At 40.3% G+C, this 20,279-nt stretch overlaps 1 protein-coding gene across 1 annotated transcript in view; it reads left to right on the top strand.

Moving 5' to 3' along the window:
• LOC126416837 (uncharacterized) overlaps positions 1–20,279 on the top strand; it is a 92,902-nt gene that overhangs the window by 37,044 nt on the left and 35,579 nt on the right. The window contains exon 4 of the mRNA XM_050084719.1: positions 7,995–8,078. Coding sequence (XP_049940676.1) covers positions 7,995–8,078 — 84 coding nt within the window. The remainder of the gene's footprint in view (positions 1–7,994; positions 8,079–20,279) is intronic.

The raw sequence follows: 20,279 nt of genomic DNA, 5'->3' as shown, positions 1-20,279 counted from the left end.
CAGTGTCAATATGGCTTCAGAAAAGTATATAGATGAAGCGATTAATAGATTTCTTCAGTGTGTAGAAAATTCGACAGAGAAGTTTGCAGTCACGCCAATGACTGACACTGCAGGAGAATTCGACAGTCTTTGGTGGCCTGCGACGTTCGTATGCCTTATAGCTCTCAGGGTCCGAAAATGTGTATACAAGGGCTTTTTAAATTACTGTAGCGTCCATGGCTCGCGGAGCAGAGAAAGGTAATCAAAAAGGTTACCAAGGCTGTCCTCAAGGCTCCATAAGTGGTCCACTGTTCTGGGATCTTGGTACTGAACCCATATTACATCTACTATACAGGTTATATGTTATTGTAGCTGTTGTTGCATTACCAGATGACATTCTAGTAGTTGTTTCTATACTCCAGGGGGAGACTGGAGGAAAAGATGAAACATGTGCTTATTCGGATGCAGCATTGTTGTAAGAGGAACAAACTAAGTGTAGGTGTTTATAAAACCACATACATGTTTGAGAAAGGAAGGCTTTCTCTTCCCAGAAATCGTTCCCTGACGTTTGAAGGAATATTTGTTTAAGGCAGCACTGTTTATAAATATTTAGGCACTCTTCTAAACGAGAAAAGAAACATTGTAGAACACATAAAATCTGTTACTCAGAAAGTGGCCATAATTATACACAAGGTTGTCCGTGCCGGCAGTGCTGACGATAAATTACCGTTGCGTGTGGTGCGATGATACTACGAAGCTATCTTCAACGCCATAGTCAACTTCGCTGCCAGCGGCTGGGCACCTCGTCTTAGATTAGGCAGCTACAAAACAATATGAGACGAATTCAGCGGAGCGTATTCTGAGGAACACCGGGGGATTTTGTACCGGTCGAAGGTTTACTGGTAATCCTCGGGATATGCCGGATGGATATCGTACTACGTTACAGGTCAGCAATCTTTTGGACGGACCGTGAGCAATATGATCAAGTGTATGAAATCACAGGAACACATAGTGGCCGAGCGGTTCTAGGCGCTTTAGTCTGGAACCACGCGACCGTTACGGTCGCAGGTTCGAATGCTGCAAAGGGCATGGATGTGTGTGATGTCCTTAGGTTAGTTAGTTTTAAGTAGTTTCTAAGTTCAAGGGGCTGATGACTTGAGATATTAAGTCCCATAGTGCACAGAGCCATTTGAACCATTTGGAACCGGAACACAGGTTATTAATAAACGACATTTAAGAGCCCTGAATTTAGATGATTGGTAGTCTGACTGGGACACTAGCAGTACGGCAAGGCGTGTTTATAGCGTATTACCAAGCACTAGGAACAGGCTCAAACTGTGCGACGCTGCGCCTACTCGAGGTATGATGCAGCTGTTAACAGGTCGTGATCCATACCTAAACCATGTGCTTCGACTGGGACGTAGCAACACATCAGTCTGTGAATGTGGAGAGGAAGGTTCGGCTGGTCATGTCGTTCTGAGAGTCTCTTTTTTTTCAGGTGCAAAGAGACTGCAGACTGTTAGACTGCGATATGCAAACAATAACAGAAAAGTAAAAAGGAAAGAAGAGAAAGAATGCAAAGGCCTCCCACACGGGTATGCATAGAATCGAGGACTGCCGAGACACACACATACCACTGTTAGCGATATAGAATAGTGTAGCAAGAATAGGTTTAGAAGTAAGTAAAGTTGGAGTTAATCGGAAAACCTCAAGCTCTTCCGAGGCTGCTAGTAACGTATCTTGTAAAATAAGATGGAAGTCATTCACTTGGATCCTCAGTTAATACCCTTCATTTAATGTTGATTATTTAAACTTATTATCATCTTTCAAATATCCGGCTTTATTTCTACATTAGTAACACCGAAGATTGCTGTCAACATGATTTGCTACTACCTACGTAACTTAAAACGTTGTATGTCACCATGATTAACGAATATGTGCGACCTGTTAGAGTTTCCAGACAACAGGTCAAAAAATCTTTGCAATAAATTCAATTAAATTGAACTGGAATTTATGTTGACCTTCTTGACACAATCACGTGGATTAAATATGTAGGCGAATTGTTGCAAAGCGAAATGAAATATAACAAGCATTTAAGGACTGCAGTAGGGAAGGCTTTTGTTTACTGAGACAGTATTAGGAAAGCGTAGCTCTTCTAGAAAGGAGACAGCGAGTAGAACAGAAGAGTGACCAGTTCTTGAGTATTGCTCGAGTGTTTGGGAAACTCAGCTGGTCGCATTAAACGTAACCATCAAAGAAGTCCAGAGCCTTGCTGCTAGATTTGTTGTCGATAGATTCGATCAACTGGCAAGTGTTACAGAGATGTTTTGTAAACGTAATGAGAATTCCTAAGGGAAGACGACGTTAATTTCACCAAACACTTACGAGACAATTTAGAGAACAGACATTTACAACTGACTGAGAACGATTCTACTGCCACAAATGTGCATTACGCGTACGGACCGCGAAGACAAGATAAATTAGGGCTCGTACAGCGGCACATTGATAGTCTTTTTTCCCCAGCTCAGTTTGCGAATGGATCGTTACATCAAATATCTGGTAATGGTGCATGGTACGCCCCACCATAAGGTGGCTTGTGGTGTTCTGTATGAACGTAAATGCATAGGCAAAATTGTTGCTGTTGCGGTCTACAGTCCGAAAACTCGTTTGATGTGGGTTTCCACGGTACTATATCTTGGGCAAGCGTCTGCATCTTCGAACAACCACTGCAACTTACATACTTGGTTACCGTATTCATCTCTTCGTATCCTTCACTAATTTCTACTCGACGTTTCAGAATATGTCCTGTCAAGCGCTTCCTCCTTTTAGTCAAGTTATGACACATATTTCTTTTCTCCCAATTTATGTTCAGTACTTCCTCATTAGTTACGTGATCTACCCATTTAATTTTCAGCGTTATGCTACAGTGACACATTTCAAAGGCGCTATTCCCTTCTTGTGTGAACTGTTTATGTCCACGGTTCATTTTCCTACATGGCTACATTCCCGACAAAAACTATCAGAAGAGACTTTCAGCATTTAAATCTACAATCGGTATTAACAAATTTCTCTTCTTCAGACACCCTTTTATTAACATTGCCGGTATATATTTCATATCCTTCCTTCTTTGGTCATAATCTGTTATATCACTGCCACAATAGTAAAAGTCATCTACTACTTTAAGTAACTCAGTTCCTACTTCCCTCAGCATGCCCTGAATTAATTCTCCTGCATTCCATTACACTTGTGTTGCTTTTCTTGATGTTCATCTTACATCCAACTTCTAACACATTGCCCATCCATTTAATTGCTTTTCCAAGACCTTTCCCGTCTCCGAGAAAATTTCACTGTTAGCAGCAAACCTCGAACATTTTATCCCTGAACTGTAAGTCCTTCAACAAATTTCTCCGTGATTGCATTCACAGTCTCCTTAACGTACGGATTGAATAACACCAGGGATATGCTACAACGCTGTCTCCTCCCTTTCTCTGCCACTGTTTCCCTTTCATACCCATATGCTGCCATTTGGTTTCTGTGCAAGCTGTAAATAAGCACTGGGACCCTCTACTTTACCGCCATTACCTTCAGAATTTCAAAAAAGTAGATGACAGCCAACACTGACAAAAGCATTTTTTAAGTATACAGGAGCTATAAACAAAAGTTGGCCTTCCCTTAACGTGTATTCTAAGGTAAGTCATAGCGTAAGTATTACATCGCGTTTTCCTAGACTTATGCGGAAACCAATCTGATATATCCCGAGGTCGACCTCTACTAGTTTCTCCATTCTTCGCTAAGTAATTTGTGTCAATATTTTGCAAGCGTGTGTTATTAAGCCAATTATACAATAACATTAACACCTTTCAGAACCTGCAGGCTTTGGGATTGGAATTATTAAATTGTTCTTGAAGTGTGAAGTTATTTTCTCTGTCTCATACATCTTGCATAGGAGATGGAGTAGTTAAGTCATGGCTGACTCTCCGGAGGATGTTAGAAGCACACACGGAATGTCGTCAACTCCATGGTCCGTGTGCCGACTTAGATCTCCCAGTGCTGTGCCAAATTCTTCTCGCCATATCCGACAGACGCAGCAACAGGGGAAGTAACTGATTAATAGTTTAGTTAGGGCTTCTCCGTTAAATTTTAATACCTAATAGGCACAGTTCTCCCGTTTTCGTTTGCGTCACAAAGTAAACCCATTTTGTGACGTATTAAAAGTTCCTAATGAGGGAAAAATTATTTAGTTTCACCTGAGTGCTTCGGTAGTTAGGTTTCTGAATATCTGAGTATTACTAGACACAGTTTGTGCGTTTTCGTCAGGGTCTACAGTAGATTTGCGGAGCACCTGCCGATAGTCCGTTTATCTGCATCGTTTACTTTTCCACGGTTTTTGGTATGGACAGGGACTGCGATTGTTGCGTGGGGCTGCGAGCCGAGTTGGTGATACCTCGCTCTCAGCTTAAGGCTGTGATGGCTTCGGTTACACAGCTTGAGGCAGCAGTGGATGGCCACCTCTGTTGTGGGCCGGCCGTGGGGATCCAACGGACGTCCAGCACGGTTCTCACCGGTGACCAACCCACTTACTGCTCGCACTGAGGCTGACCCCTCACCTGTGGTCGAGTGGGAGGTCGCCCCAGGACGTAGCAGGCGGAGAAAGACTTTAATTTACCCTCAATATAGTTGTGAAAACACACTTGACCTCTTAGCAACAAATAATCCTGAGTTAATAACGAGCATCAAAACCGATTCAGAGATTACTGAACACAGGGTTGTCGTAGCGAAACTGAATATTGCAATCCCCAAATTCTCGAAAAATAAGCGAAAAATTTACCTATTCAAGAAAGCAGGTAAAAATTCACTTGACGCCTTCCTGAGAGACAATCTCCACTCATTCCAAATTAATAATATAAGTGTAGACCAGATCTGGCTTAAATTCAAAAATTAGCATCGGCAGCAATTGAAAGGTTTATAACAAATAAATTAACAAACGATGGAGCTGATCCTCCTTGGTACCCAAAACGGTTTAGAACACTATTGCACAAACAACGAAAGAAACATGGCAAATTTAAACAGACGCAAAATCTCCAAGATTGGTGATCTTTTACAGAAGCCCGAAATTTAGCGTGGACCTCAATGCGAGATGCCAATAACAGTTTCCACAACGAAACTTTGTCTCGAAACCTGGCAGAAAATCCAAAGAGATTTTGGTCAGATGTGAAGTATGTTAGCGGCAAGAAACAATCAATGCTTTCTCTGCGCGATAACAAATGGAGATACTGTCGAAGACAGTGCTGCCAAGCAGAGTTACTAAACACAGCCTTCCGAAATACGTTCACAAAAGAATACGAAGTAAATATTCCAGAATTCGAATCGAGAACAGCTGCCAACATGAGTAACGTAGAAGTAAATATCCTCGGAGTAGTGGAGCAACTTAAATCACTAAATAAAAGCAAGTCTGCTGGCCCAGCCTGTATACCAGCTACGTTCCTTTCGGAGTATGCTGATCTAGTAGCTCCATACTTACCAATCATATACAACCGTTAGCTTGACGAAAGATCCGTACCCAAAGACCGGAAAGTTGCACAGGTCACATCAATAATCAAGAAAGGTAGTAGGAGTAATCCACTAAATTACAGGCCCATTAGGTTAACGTCGATATGCAGCAGGATTTTAGAACATATATTGTGTTCGAACATTATGAATTACTTCGAAGGAAACGATTTAGTAACACACAGTCAACATGTGCTTGGAAAACATCGTTCCTGGGATACACTACTAGCTTTTTATTCACATGAAATGCTGAGTGCTACTGAGAAGAGATTTCAGATCGAATCCGTATTTCTGGATTTCCTTAATGCTTTTGACACTGTACCACACAAGCGACTCGTAGTGAAGTTGCGTGCTTATGGAATATCGTGTCAGTTATGTGACTGGATTTGTGATTTCCTGTCAGAGAGGTCACAGTTCGTAGTGACTGACGGAAAGTCATCGAGTAAAACAGAAGTGATTTCTGGCGTTCCCCATGGTAGTATTATAGGCCCTTTGCTGTTCCTTATCTATATAAACAATATGGGAGACCATCTGAGAAGATGTCTTCGGTTGTTTGCAGATGACGCTGTCGTTTATCGACTAATAAAGTCATCAGAAGACAAAAGCAAACTGCAAAACGATTTAGAAGAAAAAATATCTCAATGGTACGAAAAGTGGCAGTTGACCCTAAATAACGAAAAGTGTGAGGTCATCCACATGAGTGCTAAAAGGAACTCGTTAAACTTCGGTTACACTATAAATCAGTATAATCTAAAAGCCTAGGAATTACAATTACGAACATCTTAAATTGAAAGGACACATAGAAAATGTGGGGAAGGCTAACCAAAGACTGCGTTTCATTGGAAAGACACAGCACTACTAAGGAGACTGCCTACACTACACTTGTCCGTCCTCTCTCAGAATACTGCTACACGGTGTGGGATCCTTACCAGATAGGACTGACGGAGTGCATCGAAAATGTTCAGAGGAAGGCAGCACGTTTTGTATTATCGCAAAATGTGGCAGAGAGTGTTACAGAAATGATACAGGGTTTAGGCTGGAAATCATTAAAAGAAAAGCGTTTTTCGTTCCGACGGAACCTTCTCACGAAATTCCAATCACCAACTTTCTCCTCCGAATGCAAAAATATTTTGTTGACACAGACCTACATCGGGAGGAACGATCACCACAATAAAACAAGGGAAGTCAGAGCTCGTACGGAAAGATATAGGTGTTCATTCTTTCCGCGCGCTATACGAGATTGGAATAATAGAGAATTGTGAATGTGGTTCGTTGGACCCTCTGCCAGGCACTTAAATGTGATTGGCAGAGTATGCATGTACATGTAGATGTCTATATACTCCTTCCACCTTTCAGGTTTCCCTTCCTTGCCCTCCCATCTGAGCTCTCGATTTCATGCAGCTGGTTTTCTTATATTCAAAGCTCTCTTTGATATTCTTATAGGCGGTATCTACCTTTCCCCTAGTTACACATGTTTCTATGGGCTTGCATTTGTTCTCTAGTCATTCCAACCTATCCATTTTACGCTTTCTGTCCGTCTCATTCCTTAGACGTCTTTATTCCCTTTTGCTTACTTCATTTTCAGCATTTTTATATTTTTTTGTTTAATCAAATATGTCCAATATCTCCTTTGATATCCAATGTTTTCTACTATGTCTTGTGTTTTTAGCTGTTTTATGTACCATGGCAGAAATCGATTGGCCTGCCCAACGTCCAACCTGCACCCAATGGACTACTGTTGATATGAGTTAGAAAGTCTACTTTGATCCAAACTTCAACGTCTAATACCACTAACGTATCTGGTTTCATTATTTGACGGAGAACTGCAGCTGTTCCTACACCAAAATTCAGACACATTATTATAAGTGTCCTCATCAGAGTTCAGGTCGTCATAAAGGTATTTCATGTACACAACGATGACATGATCATTGTAATACGACTGAAAACGAGCCTAATTGAATGCTTTAAAATAACCATTTTCAGTGAGTCTTAGACGGTAACTAGCACACATATCTGATTCTAAACGTTTATCATAAAAATTCCGCTTCTATTTCGTTCTTAACATCTAATATAGAGTCCAAGACACGAAAACGACTCAAATTGGTCACAAATAATTATTCACAGAGGTATCGACGGTAAATGAAGAACTGCAAACTTCGGCGACTCATGAATGAATGTGTGACTGCTGGAGCACAATGTCACCGCACACCTGGCAAGGATAGTAAGCAGGGGTCATGATGATACCAGCGCATAAAGTATTAGAGCATTTCATTCCGTGTACTCAGTTTGACAGTAACTATGCCTTGCAAACAGGCTTGTGGACAATGTCAGCAGATGACAGTATTTGAAAGAAGAAATGTAGTTGAGTTCAAAGAAGCTGGTTGGAGTAATTGGCCAATCGATCGACATATTAATAGGATTACTGCACATGTTGGGTGACATAATACTAATAAGTTCTTTTCCAACAGGAGCGTCAGTTCACTTTGGACGTCTTTTTTGAGGGGATTCTGCAGAAGCGGCTGCAGGAAGAGAAGGAAGTCCGTCCGGCTCCGGTTAGTATAAATGCGAACAGTATCAGGAATAGTAGCATTTGGTTTCAAAGTGAATTTTTCGTTTTCTCATTACATGATAACTTACTCTCGAAGATGGTACTAGTTACTGGTCTACTTCCGGGCATTAGGCCGAATTGTTGTGTTCCTTTTGTGCACATTACTTCGACGGACGTCCCAGCGATCAACTTCATGTGCTGCGACCTTTGCACTAATGTGTTTTCGCTGCTTGGACTCAAACCAGTCAGGGAACGTCACACGACCTGAAGAAGATGGCTCGGTCACTTGTTGAAATGTTGACCGTAAAGCAGGAACAACAATACGGCATAACCTCAGAAGCACATTATTAACCAGTCGTACACAGAAAATGTTAAAGATAATGGGATATTAGTTACTTGTTAGTATTAATAGTATCTGAGATGTGAAACGAGTTGTGTTAGTTGGATACTAAATTGAATTACTATATTCTTAATTTCGATACCTGAACCGTGCTAATTTGTGATAAATGTTACAATTCGTTATACTTTTATATGACAGGAACTAGCGCAAATTGTGAATCACTTCACATGTTAGATAACATGCAAGTAATACGATCTATTCCAACAGGAGCGTCAGTTCACACTGGACGCCTTTTTCGTGGAGTTGCTGCAGAGACGGCTGCAGGAGAAGGATTAAGGCGGTGCTGTTACGGTGAGTGGTACTTCGATCTGTGTAAAGGACAACAGATTTTGGTTTCTAACTGTATTTCTCGTTTCATGATCACATGGTAGCTCCCTTCAGAAGGGGAATCTTCAAGATATTATTCGAGTATAGAGTTTTACGATTTTTAATATAACTGAAATGGTGTCAGTTTAGATATATCACCATGGCTACAAAATTCTTTGGTCGACCCATAAACTTTCTCGGTACCCATAGTCTGCTGTTCTTTTATACCAATTGTGAACTCTGATCAGATACAAAATCCTTTCACGGCATACATATCTTTTAGCTCCAGTATTGGTAGGATATACTTAAACTCAAGAATCAATGGTACATACAATACCGTTGCCTACACTGTCAGATGAGGGAGAGCCTTTCAGAAAACGTTCTCCTATGTCCCCTCCCGCCCATAACAGTTATTAAGATCTCAGCGCAGTTTCACCTTCAGCCTCCCACGATTATACTTGGTATTTTAATCCCATTTCTTATGCTGCATGATCGTTTATTTTTCTGTCCCGTATTTATCCTTGAAGCTCTCCGAATTTGAACTGAACATTTACACAACTTATTTTGAGAAACTCTCCTATTTTGGTTGGATGGATTTAGCGTCTGCGTGAGATATCGACTAACTCACAAATATTCTGATCCTTGTAACAACTATCTACCATCATGATGCAATAATTTAGTAGATCATTTCACCACAATAGATAACACTCTGGGAGGAGTAAAGAGGCAAACATTCACTGTCGGTAATTTTCATATTTGCGATAATTAGTATTCTACGGTTCATGAGTTGGCGCGATAGAAACATCCCTTCTATGGATACAGAAAATGACCATTTATTAACATGTGGTCCTACGACAATTTAGCACTTTCCTTTGCAGATGTTACATCAACTCACCATAATAGGACGACGTTTATACTTTTGAAATTTATATTTCTCGGCAGATCACTGCGGTGTCCTCCGCGCCCACCTAGGAGGTCTGTACATCACACCGCGCAGCTCTTGGGAGCCGCCATGCCAGACGCTGAACGTGTTGACGCGTGGCCACCAATGCGACGTCTGGAGAAGACCGTCTGGCTGCTAAAATGTGCGACCGCGATACCGCGGCCAATACCACCTGAAACCACAGTTACCAATCGAATAAACCTTTGGATTGATGATATAACAAGTCTCGTTATTTGTTTTATTTGCAACAGGCGGAGTTGTGGTAATGTAGACTACTCGCATTAGGGTTGACTGTGGTTCATATTCTCTTCCGTCCAACAAGATCTACATTTCGGTGGTTCCTCTTAGTAGATTAATGAAAACAAATGGCAGGTTCTTCGGAATAAAACTCGTTCGAGTCTGTCCCCAATACGAGCTGCATCAGTCATTACCTCTCCGTCGATGGAAATGGAAGAAACTGTTTTGTGCAACATTAACATTTGCCAACTACGTTTAACAGAAATATCATTGACACTAAGTATAATTCTAAAAAGAGTAGGAAAATCAATGACATTAATGATAACACTCAAAAGACTAGAGTGACTACAAAATCACTGCTCCTAAGGACAACAAAGTAGTCTCCATAATCCCAACATCTACTGTTCAACACAGTGAGCCACAAGTAATATGGCCCTACACACGCAGGAACTAAAAGGTAATCAACATCTGAAACCCTCAGACGGAGCTGGCATCACATCTGCACACACAAGTCACCTAAATCCGTAAATTCCGGGGAGGAGTGCCATGAGCTCTGACGCCACATGCCCAGATGTCTTCGATCGGGTTTAGATGTGTCGAGACGGGAGAGCCAACACCTCAACTGGAAATCGGGACTGTGTTCATCGAACCGCTCAACACACTCCATTCCATCACGCTCTTGCCCTTGTGATATACAACATGCATCGTGCGTTTTTCTGACTAGCAGTCATTCCTCGCCATGTGTCGCTGCTATCGCCTGAACGGATTTATATCGACAGTAGAGCGGCGGCCATAACATTCTGGTTTATCTGTGTATCTGTTTATGAAGTAGTAGGTATGTAAACAAACTCAGATGCCGCTTATAACAGAAGCATGGCGAGTGTCTTTGCGTGGGACACATAAATCAAAGCACGCTTAGTGTAATCAAACTGATGTTGCAATTCACTGAACTGTATTGGCAAACAACAATTGATTAGCATGTGTATGTAACCTCAAACGAGAAACAAAGAAATTAATGGTGCCTTAAGATCGACTGAGAATTCAGAGAGAGTTCATCACCGCTGCTATTTATACTTTGGCGCTTATGCACTATGATTTGTTATGACGTTAAAATTTACTTTCAGGGCTAATGTTGCAGAGGAAAATGCTGTTGCAGAAGGCACGTTTTTATTTCATTTTTTATTTATTTCACCAAAACTAAAGCTGAGACGTTTGGGAGATTTATGGGGGTACGACATGAGCCAGATGCGCTGCACATAAGTCTGGATCACCTTCACGCTAGGATTTTGTCACAGTCTAAAGTATTACGCAATATTCATGGCTGTACAGTTAACTTCAACCCGAAGAAATTGACACAGTAATGCTGCCTCAAAAATAATGAAATAGTTTAATAATATTTGGGGAATTTTAACGTACTTCATTAGATAACAGTAATAAGTTACTTTCTTTCCATGTTTCTAAGGACTCGTGTGAAATAATAACGCAGTCACAAAAGAAGCAAAAGTGATACAGAGAATGTTTGTTGCATGGTAAATACAACGATATCAGGATGTGTGACTTAAAACCCAGTAATGATTTCATGATAACATTGTTAATATTTGGACCATTTTTAGTCAGTTGCAGCTTAAATTATGCGTAGATAATAACTGATTAGAAATATATTGTAAAATATAGACTTCTGAAATGCCTAGTACCTTTAGGCGAAAAAGTTTGGTACACACATGTAAATTCAGTAGTGAAAGAAGGAGTATTTTCTAGTCTCTATCATAAAGCACAATGTAGTTCATAGTAGCTGCTAACAGTAGAAGGAATACATAAACAATGGAATTGGCAGGTAACAACTCACGGCCTACAGCACAAAAGACTAGGATAAGGTGACATAAAATAAAATGAATAGGTAGTTCGGTACTGCACTTGATAGTTTACAGATATGGAAACAAAATAAGGTGAAACAAATAATTTTTCTTTTTAAGATGTCTCGGTGTTATGCAGTACGATAATGGAATAGTAATGTGAATTGTATTCGTCACAGATTTCTAAATAACTTTCAGAATGTACTTGGTTACACTGAGCTTAAGGTCTGCCAGACCGGAATATCTTTTTTTCCAGAATAATGTGATAGCAAAACCGTCTACTGCTAAATACAAGCATACATCGTCTCCAACTCCACACACTTTCATTCTACCTTGAACAGCACTGTGACTTGTACATTTCAATAACTCTCTTCCTAATAGTTACGAAAAAGTTAGGTACACACCTCCTGAATTTGTTTATTCTTGTGATTTCGTTCAGTTTTTGCTGGTATGTACCATTTTAACGTATTTTCTAAATATATTGCCACCACAACAAATAAGCTGATGCATTTTAACTTATTCTTCATTCGATACAATTTAAAATTAATAAGTCCCACTAGAAACATATGTGGGCTACATGATATTCAGGTCCGCTAGGAATAAAACTTCACCGATCCCCCCTGTTTGCTAACATTACATGGGAGTAAACGATCCTATCGAAAGGACTCTGATCTGTTACATCAAAAGTGGAAACTGGTGACGTTAATATAACACAGCGCACGAAGCCGTAGAATTTAAAGGTACTGGACGAACCATTTGTTAAATGGATGGACGAACATAGGTATCTCATATGCCGAAGATGTAAAAGTCAGCTAAATTTGTGAACGGTTGATTTACATTAACTGAAGGATAATGAAACGAAATAAAAATGAAATCTGAATAAAACGTAAGCGAAAGTTTAAATTCTATGAGAGTGTTACTACGGCCATTTGAATGTGCAGTGAAGTATCTGAAATAAAACCAAAGTCATGGTTCACTCATAAGTGGGCATTAACACAAGGCAAATCGATAAATCTCCTGAATGTCATTACTAATTCGTGAAAGTTTTTGAACATCTCTGTTGCTGGTGTAGTTATTCATATAAAGATACTTTACCCTTTTTGCGGTGTTTCAGGTGAATTTCACACAAAGTTGTTAGATGGCAGCTGTCAGAACTCGTTATATGAGAACGCTCCAGTACAGCTTGAGAACCTTTCTTCGTTGGATTTATGAGCTCAAATACGGTCTTAGTTTCAGAATGGCTACACTTATTTGTATTATTTTACTAGAATCTGAAAAAGTCCCATGTAACAAATACTATTGCACTTTTACTTAACAACACTATGTACGCGTAGTGAGTTATTATTCGTTAATTCTGTCATATATAACTACTTTTCCTGCGAACAGTTCCTGATTCCATCACAGTAAATGGAATGTTGAGACGTCTTGATGTCGAAAAAAATGGTTCAAATGGCTCTGAGCACTATGGGACTTAACTGCTAAGGTCATCAGTCCCCTGGAACTTAGAACTACTTAAATCTATCTGACCTAAGGACATCACACACATCCATGCCCGAGGCAGGATTTTAACCTGCGACCGTAGCGGTCGCTCGGTTCCAACTGTAGTGCCTAGAAGCACTCGGCCACCCCGGCCGGCCTTGCTGTCGAGTGTGAAAGTATTTCGCACTATACAATAATTTCCAAATCAGTTGCAGCTTGGAGCACTCCTCCTCTGCGTTTGTCGGATACTCTGTAGCTATCTCTCAGAGAAACTGTGAGCGTCTCACAAGGAAACTTTTGGCCTCCTAAACCAAACTGTGAAAACAAAGCTACTGCATTTTGTAAATTTCACAACAATCACATAACACATAACACTGCAAAAATCAAAGTAATCGCCAACAGTAATTGTACTTAAATAACTTTCTGTAACAGTGACTAGTAGCGTGTGTTCTTCAACACAGGACGGGACCAAAATAATACCCTGATGTATCGTCAGTTGGCATTTAATGAACTACATGTTTTTCCTGATCGTACTACACACGTCTCCCGGTGACAATCCACAAAATTCGCATAAGAAGTCTAAATGACTTTCCACAGTATACACTCTCGTAAGTAACTCAGCCCATGTAAGAGTAGTCCAAGTCGACAATGCTCTGGCTTCATCCTGCTCATCTGTAGAACACGTACGACAGGATTCACTACTACAAGATATTCTGTTATCATCCCTCTAAACAGAATCAAACTAATCAACATGGGTGCCTTGGCAGCAGCGCACTCGATAATATCGCCTGCAGGAAATTACAGAATGTACAGAACTTATGCTTGCCTACTACTGTATAATGGGAATGCTTACATCTGGGGTGAAAACTTGTGTTGTTTTGTCGTTACAGCACCACATCACATCGCTCGAGCGTTTAACCGATGCATTTACTTCACCCGTCCAATAACTGTCAGCCTGCGACGTAAAAACGCGTTACGTCTTTATTAAACTGAATAACAGCTGTGGCCGGCGTGATTTCTTGTGGAGGTGACAGCCGGCGCTGTGTGCGCCCCTCCCCTCCGAAGACCAAACAGGGGCGAACTCTCGCGGCCGGGGGTAGGGCACTGTGTCTCAAGTATGGTGAATTATTGGGGAAGACGAGAGCCTTTAATAACACCCGTCCACTTTGATAAATAACATCATCACTAGCCTCTAGATGCAACACAACTTTGATTTAAAAATGGCGATTAGGACGTCACATTCAACAGTTCCTATAAAACCAAAGTGTAAAAATCAATTCAGAATCTTAAAAATTCGAAATAATAAATATTGGACCTTAAGGGGAATCTGGGGAGTTATATTCTCAAGTAAAAGCCACAGAGCCCCAAAAATACTGGCGTATACAAAACAAAACAACCGGAAGAATACGATGAAGAATAGCATGCAGAGGTCTGCATCGAAAATGCAAAAGTAAAGCATCATATTGGATAAATTCAACTGGTATCGAAGATATCACTCTATAAATATAAACTAACTTAAAAGCCGGACACCAATTCAGAAAACAAAAAGAAATATCAGTATAGAAAGTGACAAAATAATACCAGTACAGGTAGCTAATATCGCGAAAGTTAACGAAATATGGTAACAACAACGAATACTCCAATACCGATACAGAAAGGTTTAAATTGCGAGATGGACAAAATGCAGTAACATGTGTTCACCAATACAGCTCTACAGATAATTGCAAAATCGCTGAAATTACTCGTAAATACTTTTTGTGTGAGTTGTTACGCGCTAAACTGGATCTGGCGAATTCATTCTGTAGGCAACCCAACTCAACTAGTTCTGCTACATCTTTGTACATTGCTTTCAATTACTAACATCACGTTCTTTACACTTTACGTTAGAATAACCAGTCTTCATTTACCATAACTTTCTGAAGTCATTCGTTTTTCTTTATTGTCGATCTATCAGCGTCCCTTATTTCAGTAATATTACTATTAGTATTCGCTAAGTTATTAATTTCATTACATTACAGGTTGGATGACCCTTGAAAAAAATATGTGCCGAAGTTCACATAAGTTGTAATCACTGTGTACTCATGTTACCAAGACAATCAAAGATAAGGTTTAAACTCTAGTTTATTAGGAGCGTAAGCTGAGAACACCGTAAACTCATCTTTCTCTTAAGTAACTAAACTGGTTGATCCAGTAACATGCTCATTCCATCAAAATTGGCACCACTATGTATATATCCAATATAGACTACAAACACAGCATAAGGTGACAATACAAACGTCCCTAACGAAAACAAACCAACGCTCCGCACACGTGTGACGTCACCCGCCACAACACCAATACGTCACAGTTCAAGCCCGACAGGTGATATGGTAGTTTCAGGTCGAGACAATTACTGTTTTGTCACATCACTTGCATTCTCTCTTTCCCAAGTCAGATTACTTTACTCGTTAAATTAACGCCATAGTACTGCAGTTCTGCACTGCAGTGACTGACGATGATTGTATCGTGCCAACAGAATGTTGTCTATTGAAACAAGCATCAGCCTCTGCAGTTGATACACTTTTCCGTTTCATCCTGTTGGCGGTAGATATCTCCATGCTTGTAATACGGGAGGCGTCTGATGAGGAATATATGTCCCTCCGAGACGCATCCAGTTTTGCCGTTCTCATAGTTTTCGCTTTGGGTGTATGTTGTCGGAGGGCTCTATACCAATAAACTCGTTCCTCTATTCACCGCACAGCGCTAAGCTTTAAATTTCGTTGCTTTTGTGCAAAATTCTGCCGGCTGGGGTGGCCGAGCGGTTCTATTAGCTACAGTCTGGAACCGCGCTACCGCTATGGTCGCAGGTTTGAATCCTGCCTCGGGCATGGATGTGTGTTCTAGGGGACTGATGTCCGCAGAAGTTTAGTCCCATACTGCTCAGAGCATTTTTTTTTTTTTTACGAAATGCTGCTGTATTTGAAACGATCACTGGTGTTGCCAACTTACTAACAAGTGAATAATCCAAGAAGCAATGGCTCAAATTAACTTTTCCAGTCTAACATTAATGCCCACTTTCAATCACACCAGTTCCTTACTACCACGCTATGAGAACTTACATGTGGTGAGCCATGGGATACGTTTACTGTACGCAAATTTCTAGTACCTTTAGAACAGAAATCACACACAGGAATATACGCAGCCGAAGAATGCAGTACTGGTCATAGCTCCTCTTTGAACAGCAACTTCTCGTAGTTAGTTGGCCAACGAAAGGCCCTAACCGTCTGGAAAAAAGGGCAGGTCAACCGCGTTTTCAACAAACACACATAGTAATTGGCCTATATCACTGACTCCGTTCGGTTCTGGAAATGTGGAACATGTTTTATGATCACGCATTACGACCTTCTTCGAGATCGAGGAAGATTTTCTACAAAAATCATTACGGATTGCACAAACAGACATCCAGAGACATTCAGTTCAATATCATCGTCAATAAGAGATAGAGCAGAAGAGAACGAGACCCATGTTAATGCTGTTTTCCTTCACTTCGTCCTGTCGCACTCTCGTTTAGTAAACAAAGTACGAGCAAGCGTCGGTTCGTCTTGTGGCAAGCGGAGCAGTGGATCCCACAGAAATATTCATCTGACAGAAAACTACAGTACATAAAAATTTTAAATTTAAAATCATCAATTCTTCTGCCTCTATGACAGAAAAGTACTTAGTTATGAGGCGTTGATGATTTCAGACATTTGTCACAGAAGACAAAAAGAAAAAAAGACGTATTTGTCCAGATCACAATATTTTAGGGAAAGTGGTTCTACACAACAACTAGATAGAGCTTGTAGGCAGCCAGTGGGAAGATACTGCGGCGGCGCGGCTCCTTCCGTCCTTTACCTGCAGCTACCAGTGAACTCGCTGCAGCAGATCGGCGGTATGAAAGCCGAGCAGAATCCTACGGTATTTCAATTCGCACCGGGCAGCATACTACGTAACTATTTCAAGAATCGGGAAAAGGACTTAATTTCGAGTGAAAGGTGGAAGTACTGGCAAATCATTGCTATATTCTTAACATTGATTTTGTACACGTACACTTCTAAGACCGTGCTAATCTTAACACAGGATGCGTAAAATACTTTCATTCACGTTAGCAAGTTTATCTTTACGTATTTCCCGAAATCTACTAAGCACTAAGCACGGATTGTTCTTAAATGAAAATGCTCGCCATGCTATTAAGTTTTCGGTGTCTAATGCACGCAAGTTTTTAGTCACCAATCTGCTCAATATGCCACGAGGAATTACTGTCTTTTCTCATACAGTAAATTGCTTAAAAATCCGTACATTCTAAAAAGCACATTGCCTTCACCTTAAAGCACTTTTGAGGAGTGTAGCACAACGATAACCGGCAAATTATAACTTACTTCGGAGCTCTTACTACACACGACCGTACCATTGAAAGGTTGTGCTCTGAGTACTCTATACTGCTGAAAGCTTTCTGTATCTCCAAGAGAAATGAGGAACGAAGAATTCTCTGTTCTGATTGGTCAGTTTTCTTTAAGGCCAATAGAAAAACATTATTCTCTCTTGTTAGTCCGCGCTTTTCATGACCAACCAATCAACAAATAACATGCTTTCGAACTGTACTTTTTCCCGAAATAAATATTTAGCATTCTGATATTTTGTTTATCTTTTAAGTTATTAACTATTTTCATTTGCACTCGAATTAGCTTTCCTTTTATCATAAACTGACTTGACATATTATGTTAAAAAATTCCCCATCGTACAACGTCCTTCAGCAGAGCAGTGATCTACATGTTTACTTTAGACCACATTCGCGCATCACTGACACTACTAAAAGCATATACAAAACTGTACAGAGATAAATAAACATAAGGGCTTCAGGAAATAAACAGAATAATTCGCAAAAACGTGGTCTTGACCTACTGTTCTCTGGTGGATGAAAATTGGAACTACGTACCCGAATGAACCCGCTTCCAGACCATCTGTCACTGTGCATGCATCAGTCATTCTCCCGATACACAGGTTCTAGGCACAATGATCAGATTCGCCAATATCGTTACACACTCTATGATCTGTTGTAGTTTATTGTGTTTCTGAGCTTGCACATCTTGGAAATTATGGATGCAGCAACTCATCAAATCCAGGAATTTCCCAACGTCTTCTAGATTTCATTTAGGTTTCACTGCTGGACCTGATACTGTAAGTAACGATCATCTTTAGAAGGCTGCTGTTTTCAAAGACACATGTAAACATATTGAAAATTTTATTCTTTCTTGTATGATGGATGTTTACTGTGTCAGAGCAAAAAAGAAAATTGCTGTCACTGATTCTGTACCATTTAGCGCAGGTAGGACAATGAGATTTCAACAATTTCACTTTTTATCATAATAGTCAGATATGTTTCCTCTAACGTGATATCTGTAGCAAGGTCTTTGACATTCAAGACACCTCGCGAACAGAGTTCAAAAACTTTAGGATAATCGCTTAGAGAAATCAGAGTATAGTTATTTCTCAGAGCTACAATTGCACAGGTGTCACGAGTGGTCGTCTTTCAGGTGCATAGACTCTTCTGAATAAACATTTTGAACTTGCCCATGTAGTTCACTTTTATGCCGAAACGCAGGATCTGATTTTAACCTATGCAGAGAGCCAAATAGGGACGTTAGAAGATATTTCGTTGACTTTAGTGAGATTCTTAGTCTTTCCTACATTCTTCACAGTGTGTAATTGACATACTGAGTAAGAAAGTCTGCCATGTTTCCTACTCAAGGTGGAATTTTAAATCAAGGACTGTGCAAGTTGTGTATGAAAATAGTGACTTGTAGAATGCCTGGTGAAAACTGAGATTCCATCTCGACAAACCACTATAATTATTTCAGCAACAGTGCAACGTCTGAAATGAAGGCAATAGCATTTCAATTTTGGTTGCCTGTAATTACAATCCCACTGTGCCAACATTGCAGCATTGTACAGCCAATTACAAAAATGAATAGTTGAGCCACTGTGTGTACAACAAGGGGAAGGAGACTGCAAAAATATAATCGAGCTAACGTATCTGATTTCCACATTCTGAGAGCTGCTGCAGCTTGCACAGAGATGTGGACAGGAAAATGAACTAAAAAACGGCTTTTTCGAAAGAAGTGTGAGATAAAATTGTCGCTCAAGTTGCTGAAAGCTTTTAATTTACCAGATATGTCGTAGCTGCAAATTTAGTTAATTCCGAAAAGTGTGTGTTGTATGCAGGTCACTTTCTGCAAACATTGCTACAGGCGTCTTGCAAAGTAAATCCCATCCTTGAAGGCAATAAACTGAGAACAAAAGTTCTGATATCAAACACGAGGAATTAGTTTAGAAATTTCTGCAATCCCTATTCTTAAATGATTTGCAGAAATATTGTAGTCAGACAACGAAACTCCTGAAAGTGACTGTTACCATACCGGCGACATCGTCTGACGCGGACCTGAAGGTTTTCTGCTTCGTGCTGTGAGTCAGCAGCTGCTAAGAGCAGTAGCAGCGCTCTCAATCGAGTAGGACATTGTCAACAGCATTGTAGAATTCAATGAATTGAATGAATGCTCCACTGACAGATTCTCTGATCTTAATGAGCGGAGAATGGATTATTCGAGACAAAGTCAATCGTAAAGTAAATGTATTTCCGTAGAGAAGTTCTTTTTTACTATTATTAAACCATGTGTGTTAGTCATTTGAAACTTTGTCGACAACCTTCCAGTGAACCCCTAGAAAAATCTGCGCGAAACGCCATTGATAAAAGCTTAACGAGTAGCAGATCAAATGGCTGGTTTCAGGACGTTCTAGCAAACGGTAATAATAGTTGTAACTTAAAGGGAAAAAATCGATAGATGTAGCCCAGGGGAGCTCTACAGAGCTATTGATGTTTGCAATACTCTGTATGTAAATGACGTAGAGGATAACGTCGTAAGCTGTCCGGGGCGTTTGTCAGACGAAGCTGTTGTCTACAGGAATGTTGCA

This window comes from Schistocerca serialis, chromosome 8, assembly GCF_023864345.2.
Source record: "Schistocerca serialis cubense isolate TAMUIC-IGC-003099 chromosome 8, iqSchSeri2.2, whole genome shotgun sequence".
Lineage (NCBI taxonomy): Eukaryota > Metazoa > Arthropoda > Insecta > Orthoptera > Acrididae > Schistocerca > Schistocerca serialis.
The sequence above is the reverse complement of the archived record's forward strand: the minus strand, read 5'-3'. Positions and strand labels throughout refer to the sequence as shown.